The sequence below is a fragment of the Dendroctonus ponderosae genome, unplaced genomic scaffold (assembly GCF_020466585.1).
Source record: "Dendroctonus ponderosae isolate FM_Combo_2020 unplaced genomic scaffold, Dpon_F_20191213v2 Dpon_F_20191213_1, whole genome shotgun sequence".
Classification (NCBI taxonomy): Eukaryota; Metazoa; Arthropoda; class Insecta; order Coleoptera; family Curculionidae; genus Dendroctonus; species Dendroctonus ponderosae.
The window spans coordinates 62,776,312-62,789,457 of NW_026017110.1; the positions used below are offsets into that span (position 1 = coordinate 62,776,312).

General features: G+C 35.0%; 2 protein-coding genes across 4 annotated transcripts in view; one reads left to right on the top strand and one right to left on the bottom strand.

The window, feature by feature from the left end:
* The window catches only part of LOC109541184 (protein trapped in endoderm-1), a 4,491-nt gene extending 567 nt beyond the window's left edge, over positions 1–3,924 (top strand). Inside the window, exons 2-5 of one of the 2 annotated variants that reach the window (XM_019909971.2) lie at positions 464–710; positions 2,370–2,472; positions 2,604–2,806; positions 3,107–3,924. In XM_019909971.2, the coding sequence (XP_019765530.1) occupies positions 464–710; positions 2,370–2,472; positions 2,604–2,806; positions 3,107–3,470 (917 nt within the window). In that variant the 3' untranslated portion in view covers positions 3,471–3,924. Of the gene's footprint in view, positions 1–339; positions 711–2,369; positions 2,473–2,603; positions 2,807–3,106 lie in introns of those variants that run through there. The other variant, XM_019909972.2, reaches the window with a different exon arrangement.
* Positions 3,925–5,319: 1,395 nt separating this feature from the next.
* LOC109541030 (insulin-like receptor) overlaps positions 5,320–13,146 on the bottom strand; it is a 22,732-nt gene continuing 14,905 nt past the window's right edge. For both annotated transcript variants that reach the window (XM_048661147.1, XM_048661146.1), the window contains exons 5-8: positions 11,925–12,158; positions 11,596–11,864; positions 9,931–10,712; positions 5,320–9,866 (exon numbers count right to left, since the gene is read on the bottom strand). In XM_048661147.1, the coding sequence (XP_048517104.1) occupies positions 9,640–9,866; positions 9,931–10,712; positions 11,596–11,864; positions 11,925–12,158 (1,512 nt within the window). In that variant the 3' untranslated portion in view covers positions 5,320–9,639. The remainder of the gene's footprint in view (positions 9,867–9,930; positions 10,713–11,595; positions 11,865–11,924; positions 12,159–13,146) is intronic.

Below are 13,146 nucleotides of genomic sequence, written 5' to 3' on the forward strand. Positions count from 1 at the left end.
TGGTGGAAAACACCGAAACGTTTTTTTAATTGATAAATAGACAATAAATGACTGAAGAACCCAGGATTTGATTTTAATTTGGAATTGAAACACAGTCAGGAAAGTACGTACAATTTATAAGCGCTGCAATGACTGATGAATTTAATGCAAACTTGTTTATTTTATGTTAATCAAGTACATTGCTAAATAACTTAATCAGCCAATATTTTTCCAACTTCCGTTTGTTAGTCGCCTGGGTGCCTTGCTTTATTATCAATATCTTGAGCAAATATTTGAAAAGACACCTAAGAAGATACGTTCTGGGAAAGTTAGTTATCAACGGAATCAACGACCTGGAGCTCAATCACTTCAGGCACCAGGCTGGCCAAGCAAAATGCTTCAATAAAAGTCAAGTTTCTAAGCGATTTATTATCACAACTTGCAGACTGGGCACACTTAGAAAACAGAAAATTAATATTTTCAGGAAACTTTGTCACTATCATAGCGCTGTTTCGATGTCCCAAGCTCAAATCGCATGCTACAACTGCATTCGTGATATCACTATGTGCATCCGACTTCCTTTTTTGTGCCGTCAACTTACCCCTTACCGCCGTTAGGTACATCTCTGAAAGTTGGATACTTGGAGACGCCCTTTGCAAATTATTTCCTGTGCTCTTCTATGGAAATGTTGCTGTTTCTGTTTTGAACATGGTGGCCATCACGTTAAATAGGTAAGACATTCAAGGAACAAACCAGAACTTACCACTGAGCTACAAATTGAATCATACTATGAAGGCTTTCACGGCCGATCAGATTACATTTAGAAATGTTTTCCGGGCTAAGAATTCATTCTAAGTCGGAAAGCGCGGAAGATTACTTCGCCCACTGCCTCATCGCCTTTGAAAATGTCCACCGCAGTTGTAGACGAAACGTCAGGAAGAAATTCCGATAGACCACGGCTTCAAAGCCCGGAAAACATTTCTAAATGTAAATTGAATCATCATCTAAAAAATGTGTAATAAATATGTCCAGTCAATTTTTCTAAAAAACCATTAAAACAATTTGGACGGTTAAACAAGGATGAGTAAATACAGTCTCTCAGCAATAATTAATCTTAATTAATTTTGTTCATAGTGCCGTGTCAAATGTCAACTAGCAAAGTTAATTAAATCCATCTCGCTGGCTTAAACGATCTTAGGTTTTCATTGTTGAAATGAGTCATACAGCTGCAGAAACTTAGAAGCCAGGTCTAAAGTTAATAAAAAAAAATGACCAACGACGAAAAATAATCTCATTTGTATAAATCCTGATGCATGGCCAGGTTTGCTTAAAAGCTGCATATGAAAATTCTACCAGCAGAAACACTTCACATTAGATGAAATGTAATGATGTTTTTATGGTGCTTGAGAACTGAATCTGTTTTGCTCGTATGCGCCATTGAGCGCGCTTCCTTTTAAATATAATACATGTGTTTGATCTCAGTTTTAATTTTTAATTGGGATAAAGGGCCATTGCTCTCGTTCTGGCACATATTCATGACGAAAAATCATATTTTTAGATCTCGACTGCAAAAAGTATCTAGTCGAGCCGATATTTATCTTTCGTATAAAAAATGACCTATTATTGAGGTCATAAGTCAAGTCAATAAAGACTTATTTGTGGAATTCATCACATCGCGCGTTTCTCGTCAGTTGCAACTATTAATTTTTATCTTTCATGGACTTGTGAGATCGTGTTGCAATTTTCACTCGCATGTTTTGTAAATCCAATAAAGTACAATATTTGCTAAAGCATTTCATGCGCTTCTTCCTGGTTGTGTATAATGCTTATTTATATTCTTTATATGCCCTGATGGCCCCAGTCAAATCAGTCCATCACATTCAGGTGTCGAATTACCTAAACAAATCAATCACTTGCCCGTGAGTAATTTGATAATGCGAAATACGACACTAAGCTTGTACCGAAAATCTCCATTAAATTAAATGTTATCAAAAACATCCATAATGTTCGTTAATAATTGCCTGGTTTACAATGGCTTCTTTGAACTGATTTTTCAGACCAGAGTTTGAGTCATTGCTATGAATTAAACAGACTTGTCATTGTATTTTTTGATTGGATGAAGGTATTTGAAGCATACAGCGTGTTTCAAAAATGAATGCTCGTCTTTGGCAACCTTAAAAATTGCCGCTAATCATTGAATAAAAAATTATGCGTGGATGATTGATCTAGATGATATTTATTTTGCTTGTTATCTGCCTGATGGGGCTAAATAAATACCCGAAATGAACAGTTGCAGCCTAAGCCAGGTTGGTTTATCTTAAAGACCCACACAGAAACAAGATGTGAGAAACCAAACTACCCGTTTATTCACGTATTTATTTTGGGTTTAGATACGTCCTGATCACGCTATACGATTACTACACCAAATTTTACTCGAAGTTATCCATTTGCTTGCAGCTGCTTTGTACCTGGGGCATAGCATTTCTCATAATGGTAAGATCCCTTTGTTTGTCGAATTTGATACATTGATGTGTATTGAGGGAGAGCTGGGGTTTACCCTACGTATGTACAGTTACAGGGGGCGGACTGATACGTAGAAAGTAATTCTCTGGTATTTCTTTCAGATTCCGCCCCTGACTGGAATATGGGGTCAACTGGGCTTAGACCGATCGACGTTTTCCTGTACCATTTTAGAAAAAGACGGAAAGTCCCCTAAGAAAGCTATATTTATATTTGGATTTGGCTTTCCCTGTCTTGTGATCATCATAGCTTATTCCTGCATTTACTGGACTGTTCGCAATTCGAAATTGAGACTTAGATCTCATGAGTAAGTATTTGCAGTCTCACTGGTTAAGGCCGCCTTGAGAACGAACATTTAATTTTATAACATTTGAAGCTTCATCTACTCACAGTCGATATTCGCCAGTAACCTGCGATCTATTCATTTTAATTGTAAAATTTGCTGATTAATATGGACATGGTTACAGTATGATATTAAAATCGTCATTACACGACCACCTATATCGTTCTGTGTCACATTGTGTTGTCGGCTTCTTTTTCTGTTTGAAATTCAATAAAATTCAGCTATTCTCCGAATAATGGTGGTGATACGATTATTTTTTTACAGATCAATGCCACCTCAGCGAACATCAAAACGCGAGCGGGATGACAATCGGCTTACACGATTAATGGCGTTAATATTTTTTTGTTTTTTGATTTGTTTCCTACCCTTGATGTTAGCTAACGTTGTGGACGACAAGGTGTCCATTCCCGAACTGCATGTATTTTCATCCATTCTCACATGGGCTTCTTCCGTCATTAATCCATTCATATATGCTGCGACTAACAAACAATATCGGTCAGCTTATAAGAAGCTACTTTCCATTGTCAGGTCCAGCTATACAAGTGGGCCTGACTCAATGCATTCCAAACAAGACAAACTACAGAGTGTCAGCTATAGGCACAAGGGTAGCAGTAGTGCCATTGTTTAAACGAGATTAACTATCACAGTTTAAACTTTAAGGATATATTTATTTTTGTGTGAGTGGAAAGTCTGAAGCAATACCGTTGTGTTGCGGAGGAAGTTTTTGCAAATTTTGTGCCATATTTGTTCATAAATAAGTTTTAGCTTTTATGTCAGGGTCTACAAAGACTGGCAATTTTGGCTTTTCCGCCTCTCATAATTAATATTGTTGATATTATTTATGTGTGAACCCTAGCTAATATATTTAGGATATTTTATAACAATCCTAGTTCTACGAGAAGTGATTAAGACTGACTATGGGTGTACACAGTACGCCCTGCCATTAATTATGACCATGTGATATCCACAATAAAAATACTGTTGATGCCAAATTCTACGTAGGAATATGAGATTTTATCTATGTTACAAAGTTTTCTATAGAAACACGATGTATTTAATAGATTACGTATTTACAACTTGTATAAGAGAGTTTTAATTAAACCACCCTGCTATCTCCGCTTGACATTCTACTACATTTTTATGAAGATTTCTCAACAAAGGTTTTGAATATATTTGAAATTTTCATAAACAGACCTCGTGAAAATCATAATTTCTCAAAAATATAAAAAGTACATATATTTAATTTGATATTTTTATTTAAATCAGCAAAAATGCAAATATGCTTCTACTTTACCGACGATATCGTCTTTGCTATAGATCCAAACACCTTATAAAGACTCATTGGGATCTTCTTAGATCTGAAACAATCCACTGAGCTCAAAACACATGTGTGTGAAATTTTGATGTTGGACCGAAAATTTCATAAGAGTAGCGGTCGATTTTTTGTTCGAAATATCGCGTTATATGTATATCATTTCATTCATTTGAGTCACAGATTTCTTTTTTGTATCATTCTATAGAGAATTGGTATTTCGATCTAGTTATAACAACGTGCGTGAGTAAATGCTGGGGGTTTTGGTACAAAAAGTATCACACAATTTTAATATTAACATTTCATTAAAAAAAACATTTTCTACAGAATGTCAATCTTTCAAGTTTCAACTGGCTTGAATTTGCAAGTTGGAATTTTTTATTGAAGAGTCTGCAGTTGTGTAAAAGCGTTCATTTTCAAATAAACATTTAAAAATCGTGCAAAATTCAGGGATTCTGATGTGATTTTAATGAATTTTTGACATTTAGGGCGCACTCTTCTTTGCTGAACGCACAACTGAACTTGTAGAGTATTTTTCGTTTTTGAGTTTTTCGTTACGTTATTTGAGCAGGGGTAGATTTTTTTTTTACGAAATAAAATTATCTCAAAATACTAGGAGTTTTACATCATTTTCATCTGAATTAAGCTTATAATGTAACTAGCTGATTAAAAACCACGCTAGAAGCATGAAATCCAAAATAATCGACATTTTTTGGCCCATTTTAAGAAGTTTTCAACGGTCACGAGCTTTAATCAACAATATCTTCCTTATGCTTCAAAAAACGTTATAAAGGCACATTGGGGCTCTTGTTAAGTCGAAAACCATCCATTGAACTCTAAAAACATGCATATGAAATTTAAATTTTTTACCGCAGATTTCGCTCGATTTTCTGGGAGCACTCGTTCGAAAAGCTGATTTTTTCATTACATTATTTCTGTTGGTAATATGTACAACTAAAAAAAATAGAAATACCAACAAATCTTAGTTAATGTTACTTGAGAGAAAAACTAGTTATCGATTCGTTCAAGGGCTCATCTGGTTGACAAATTTGCAAACATTTTTTAACACTTTTTAGGATATTGTGAAAAGAAATTCTTCCTAACGATTCTCTAGCCATTCATTCTGCGAATCCTGTTAGCGACTACTTAAAAGAAAAACTCGAAATATATTAATGTACGTTTTATTTTGTAAAAAATAATAGATAATGTATAATATTTCACAGAGTAGAAAATATAATTAAAAATAGAAATACATGTTTACATATCATTAATAGAATTTATAAATAATAGCAGTTTTCCCGTAGCTGCTATAGGGTTTATAAACAGGAACTGAAAGTAAGGTTCTACTGCTGAGTGCAGTCCTAATTTTACCAACTAATCGTGACTAAATAGTTCATATGGTAAAAACAAATTGTCTTTTAATAATGGTTGACGTATATACATTTATATGTGATTAAAACTAAAACACAATACACGTAATAGTTCCTTGAATGCTTAAATTTCAATGCTCTAAATTTAATGGAATTAATGATTGATTTCATCAAATATATAACAATTTAGGCTCTTTATTCATTCCTTTTATATCACGTCTATTATTCAGTTTTTGCATCACACAACGATAGAACTATTATAATGAAAACCTTAGAATATGCGCTGCCTGTATCTAATTAAAGCATAATTGCAGGGAGACTAATTTAAAAAACGAAATTATTGTACTTATGCGGCATAACACGAAAACTATATAGACATACAGGGTGATTTAAGTAGACCGTGCAATAGAAGTTTTCCAGCTTACTGTTGTTTTAGAAACTTCAAATTTTGTTTTCCGTTATAACGAGTCGTGCCGGAGCCATGTAAAACACATTTAGCCTTCCAGCTGTACAGGGCGTATGAAAAGTATAATAAACTGACTTATTTTAAATGCAAACGCCTAATTTCCTGGTATTCCAGTTGCTTGTCTTATGATGACTCTCGACGTTTTTCTGTGAATTGCACTTTCTATTGTCTTCACGGTCCACGTAAATCACCCTGTATACCTATATAAGTCGGATTAACAGGGGCAAACAATAAACATTGTAGGAACATCGGATTATAAAGACCAAATTGAACTACTTATTTCTTACTGTGTAAATTGAACAATGGAGATGGTATGAGTTACATAAAATATGGTGATCAACTAATTATTTAACAGTGACCAATACAATCTAATTACGCATACATATAAAATATAATTTACTTAAAACTATTCAATTACTTTTCATTATGTTAATCACTTATTTTAATCAATTTTGAGTTTAGGTTAATTTCTTAAAAACCTATCCACCAAAACTCTTGCGATCAGAAATAAACCAAACAAACTTCTTACCCGTGTTATTGCAGACGTTTTCAAAGTGGATCTTGTAACGATGTTGAGCAAATATATCACTTATAAATGCAGTTAGAACTACATTCCGGAACAGGATCTCAAATAGAACACATTGCTGTTGGGCTCAAGTATCTTTTACGCGATTCAGAAAATTAAATTTAGGAAAATCTAAGAAAACGGTGTATGCGAGAAGATGATGGGAAAATAGACTTAATTATTCATTCCAAGGGAAGATTGCTGAAGAACAGTTTTTATTGTAGTAAGCAATTACTTGTGATGTAATTTTCAGTATTAGGCCATGCACATTTTGTAGAATTTTAGATGTGCAACAATTATTTTTCCATCATTCTTAGATTTAAATAACATTTAATATACCATGTTGGCGGCTATTTGTTTTGAGGGCTCATTTCTGGTCACAAAAAATCTTAAAAATAGATCATGTAAAAATATACGTGCCAACTTTCGATATATACAAATCAACGTTTTAAATATTAAAACTGAACCAATAACATACATAATACAATAAACAAAGATAGAACTTTGAATGAATTATCCGTACAGTCTTCAGACTCTATAGGTTACACAAAATGCAAACAACCTGCAAATGCATGGATGCCTGGTAATAGTGATTTTAGTGAATTAACTGTTAGCAGCAACATTGTTGAAAAATTTAACATTAAAATAGAAACTCATTCTAATGTTGCATTCGGCTAAGGCAATGATGATGGTAAAGCGATTTCTCACAACCCTTATCCTCAATTTGAATTTTTTTGAGTCTACTCTGCACTTTATGAACCTTCTGTTTTCAGGTTACACTAAATTTGCTAATACCTGCGCTAATTTTTCTACTGAAAACAGATTTATAGGAGCATCAATATTTCTATCTTTGGTAAAAAACGGTCGCTTAAGTCTATATTAAGATTATATTCGCGTGTTTTTTTATCCAAAATTGCGAGCTCCCTTTAAAATCGACGTGGCGCTCTCAGATATTATAAAAAATTCCCCAACATATACATTGTTACTGCTCCTTTGAGATATAGATAGTGATTGTTCTGTAATAAATGTCGATTGATTTTTTTTTGCTTCAAGGAGAAAAACTTATTTACAATTATACCTAACAGGGCAAAAGTTTTATGCGATCAAAAACTAAATAGAAGATGTGTAATATTTGCGTCTCGCGATATTTATCCCTGTAGCATTCCAGTTTCAACTGAATACATGTATATATTAGGAACGTTAACTAAGGCAATAACATTTTTCACAATTAAATAGGTCCATAAATCTGTTATTATAATTGCACGGGTCCTTCGGGGCGACTTTGAATCGCTTTCAAATTGGGTCTTTAAGGTACCAGCAAAAATACCGAATGAGCATTCTAATTTTTTGCGTAACACATACACTGATAAAAATTCATTGTTTTGTGACCCCTGATCCTTTTCTGCTTTTCCTTCTTGTCTATACTTACAAATAATAAATTTCAGTTCTGAAATATCTCCAATCATTCTCGCTGTATGAAAATACAGTGGCAATTATTGGAAATAAGTTCTTGTCATGGCAACTATAAAGCACTCTAATCGCCTTTCGACTTGTGTTGATTAAATTAATCAAAATAAACCATCAACGTTAACCAATTGATTTGCATCGCATATTAAACAAAATCTGTTAATTATTTGCGTAAGATTTTTTTCCGGTTAAGTTTCGCTTCGTTGTTACTACTATGCAGTAGCAACAAGGGAAGCCATATCAGAAATAGTTTTTTTTTGTATAAGTTTTATGTCATATAACAAGTGGCTGTGAAGCCACTTCCTCTACTGTTATAGGTTTCGTGTGAATAAAACCGATAAAAGTTCGGAAAAAGTTGTAATATCGATGCCAATCTATTTCCTGCCAATAAGACTACAACATTAGTTGAACGGCGATTTGCTGGCAATACATTTTTAATAAATTAGCCTAACTTACCGTAGCGAACTATGTAATGTCTCTGAGCATTTAGATCGTTTTCATTTAAATACCCTGTACATGTAAAAATAAACCAGCTGTTTACTACGATTTTTTTATTAAAATATTAGGAATCCATTTATTTTCTACCTTAGGTTGGAAAACACCCTGTGTTAAATTGTATGGTTAATCTTATTGGTAAACTATTTGAAGTTCTATAAGACAATAAACATTTAGTGCTCAACGGCATAACGTGAACCAAACGCAAACCAAACGTAAAAACGATGAGTTTCTGTATCGAGGAGAACGAGAAAAGTTAGCCATAATGAAAAAAAATTTGAAGAAGTTGAATAAAATTACAGCGAGTGAGCAAATTAAAGTTTCACCAGTGCGAGCAATTTTCACCTGGTGATAAACACGACTGCAAGTAGTCTCTAATTCTAAATAAGGTAATCAGGTAACAACAATGAAGCCCAGCAGTCAAGAGGCCTAATTCAATTTCATTCATATACGAGACAGGCTCATACCAATATACCAATGTGAATAAAGGTCACAATTGCAAATAACTGACTAAAACTCAGTTATTTAATTAACGGCATACTGGAATGTGCGCAATTTAAAGCCGTTGATGTAAAGATGCAGTTATTTTTTGTCAAATGACCACAGTTAAGACAAAGACAGGATCGGAGCTAAAACATATTCATGTTTAGGGAGTATCACTTTTTAAACAGAATACTCTCTACACATGACTCTATTCCTAACGGCCAAGCCCGGTAAGTTAATGCGAAAGCCTCTCTACAATAAACATAACAACTTCCCAAACAGGAAAATTGGGTCCACATATTGACAAACTGAGATATATGTTTTCATACGCAAACTTATTAAAATACTTCGCTCCTCAGAACGGGTTGTCATCAACATTTAAAGAATAAAAATAGGTTTTTATCGGTGTAGGTGACTGGAGATTATGCTTATTATAAAAAGGTGGAAACATTAGAAAATTTGGCTGTGAGCTGGTAGTGTTTCTTCTTGCATTTCAATTATCTGCCCATAAAACACTTACATTTAATACTGACACCGACCAAACACATTATGAAGAGAAGAACAACAGTATAGTGATAGAAACGTTCCTCAGATAACTGTATTGTTCTTCTTCTACTTAAAGATATACTGATTATATACTTAACAATGAGACTGGGCCTTTCCGTTTCTCGCTCGGTCCCCTCCTGCAAAACCGTTAGCCGTCCGATCCTCGGAGATACTGTAGAATTTCGGGTTGGGATCGACGTGGATGCTTTGTATGCTATCTGAGCGCTCAGAAGCTGACATGGCATAAGCTCCAGCTATGTGCACGTCAGGGGGAAGAGCATTCAATGGCGTCGAAGCGTCTGCATCATCTCCGTCACCCACTTTAAATAAGAGCAAAATTGCATAAATGGGCAATTACTGAAGCACTTGGAAAAATGTAATTACCATCTCCGATAGCAATTTCAGCAGTTGCAGCAGCTGCGGCTCTGATTGCTCGAGTTTCCGCGCCTTCGGCACTGTGGTAAAATGAGACACTCGCAAAGTGACCACTCGAATCGGGCAACAGCATCTCGCATAAATGCATGAAGGTCGGCCTCCTGCCTGGCTTCAAATCCCAACAGAGCCTCATTATTTCGTAAAGTTTGTCGGGGCAGTTTTCTGGACGTTCCATTATTCCTCCTTCCATTATGTACCTTAACACTTGCTCATTGGAGAGTCCTTGGTACGGCTGAGAAGCCAGCGTCGCCATTTCCCAAAGGACCACTCCGTAGCTCCATGCGTCGCTGCTGCTAGAGAAAACCCCATCTTTGAGGCTTTCTGGTGACATCCATCGGACTGGCAAAAGGCCCCTAGATCCCTTACGGTAATAGTCAGTCTCATAGATATCTCGAGTCATCCCAAAGTCTCCAATTTTGACTGTTAGGTTTTCTGATACCATACAATTCCGAGCTGCCAAGTCTCGGTGAACAAATTTCTTTCCCTCCAGATAGGCCATTCCATCAGCGATCTCAATCGCCATTTGCAGAATTTCTTTCAGACTTGGAGGGGGATTTCCGTCGTTTTCCGGCCTGTGAGATCTCAAGTACGTTTTAAGATCTCCATTGACCATAAGTTCCATGATCACCAAGGCTGGCTGCCCTTGTGAAACTACCCCTAATAATTTCACTACGTGCGTGGTGTTGAATGCTTTCATCACTGACGCTTCATTTAAAAAGTCTATTCTCTCTCTGGAATAAATTATTTTGAGTTAGGATAAGCGAAGTCGATCCACTCTGTATATGCGAATAAGGTTAATCGATTGCGATAAAACCTTGACTGAAATACACCTAGTACTGAAGCAAAGCAGCATCGATTATTGGCTGACTATCGACATTCGAAGGAGTAAGAAGTGATAATGAATTGACATTGATTTTTTATCCAATCGGACATGATTCCTAATAACTTCGACTAATGTTTCATGTCAATGAATTTACTGCGGATAGATTAGATCCGGCTCAAAGAATCAATATTGGTGCACAGGGAAAAATCCAGGATATTGCAGCTTTGCCATGTAAATAGTGCAAACACCAAGGAGCATATGAATTGATATTTGACCGGCTATTAGAAACATTTCTTGAATTGGTAAACGATCAATTGTCGTCAATCGGTGTTGATTGTAGATGATGGTAGTAAACACATTGTTGCARCATGAATAACTGTTTTACAATTYACTAGACGGTGATTAACAACACTTAATTTAATTCCAAATTAAAATCAAATCCTGGGMTYTTCAGTCATTTATTGTCTATTTATCAATTAAAAAAACGTTTCGGTGTTTTCCACCATCATCAGTTTCAATGTGTAGCGTTGTTGCTACTTTAAGCCATGGCATGTATTTTGGAAAAAATACATGCCAAGGCTTAAAGTAGCAACAACGCTACACATTGAAACTGATGATGGTGGAAAACACCGAAACGTTTTTTTAATTGATAGACAATAAATGACTGAAGAGCCCAGGATTTGATTTTAATTTGGAATTGAAACACAGTCAGGAAAGTACGTACAACTTAATTTAATGCAAATTAATAACCAGGACGACAATAATTTTATAGCAAGTGTTTCTTCACTTACCTACTCGTGGCATGCTCGTTGACAGTCTTCACGGCGCATCTGAACGAGCCTTTAATATTTTGAAAATCTCGTCCTATTCCTTCCCAGACCATTCCAAAACTTCCTTGCCCCAATTCTTTAAGCATTTCCACATTCTTTCTGGGTACTTCCCACTCATCTATGGTGTACACTGAAGGCTGATAATCGGGATTAACAGCAGGAACAAGAATAGCTCTCTCCCGGTCTCGCACTGATTTTTTGTAGAAAATCCAGGCGCCTCCCATTATGCACTAGCAAAGTCAAAAACATCAAAATCTGCCGTGTCTTCGTAAATGGCACGTGAAACTCACCATAAAAATAAACAGCAAAACTAGACTTGTAATAAGGACGGTATTGGGACTACTTTCGGGCACGTAAAATACAAGAGTTGGTGATGGATCTCCCATGCCATACAACGACGATGCAGTCAAAAAAAGACTATGATTTCCCGACAACAGATTCGGAATAGTATGCACTAAATATAGGCCATTTTTGCTGTAGTTTTTAAAGTCTCGGAATGAAATACACTCTTTAGAAGGATGTGACTGGAAAAAAATTGTCGAGTTTTAATTGATGTATTTTATATTGCGTGATTATCACTGTTTTAAATCCAGTTTAAATATTTTTCGACTTTGAGGTTCGGTCTGTTTAATTCGCGGTTCATACTATGAAGAAATATTTTAACTCCTCCATTTAATATTAAACTGCTCACTGAAACATCTTGAAAGTCTTGCCATGGATGCAGGCAGCGAAAAACATCTAGTGATTTAACAAATAAGGATTCAAAATGGCTGCAATGTTTTTAATAGCAATAAAATTGAGTATTAAACAAGGTTTTTTTAAATAATTCGAATTTTATCAAAATTTAATATTATTTTCATGTGTCAAATACTTATTAAGTTATGTAAACGTAATTCGTAGTGTAGGGCAACAAAAAAATCAGATTTTATATCCCAATGATAATAAACTTACCATTTTATACAGGGTGTCCACAAATTTAAACTAATCAAATTAGAACATTAAGTGGCTATAACTTGATTAATTTAAATACAACCCCATCTTTTTTAGCTTACCAGGAAATGCAAATTTTTAATTACCTATCGAATGGTACTAGGATGTTTATAACTAAGTTTTTGCCTTTTTACAAAATACACCAAATAATGGTTCTGTGCACCATTTGGTGTTTTTTTAAATTAAAAGGTTAAATAACATATCAACAATAACATAAAATAAAGGCAAATTATTTATAACAAATGTTCGAAATGTTGACCGTCCATTACCAGGCACTTGTAAATTCTTTTTTCAAAACAACTGCTAACTCTGGACAACATTTGCGGGGTTACAGTTTTAAAAGCGTCTCTTATGCGTGTTTTCATATCGTGTGAAGTTGTCGCAAGCGTATGGTAGACAATTCCTTTTATGTACCCCACAAAAATAAATCTAGTGGAGTTAAGCCCGGAGATCTGGGGGGCCAATTTTGAAACCCATTTCTGCCAATCCACCTGTTTTGAAAGTTGGCATTTAAAAATTGCC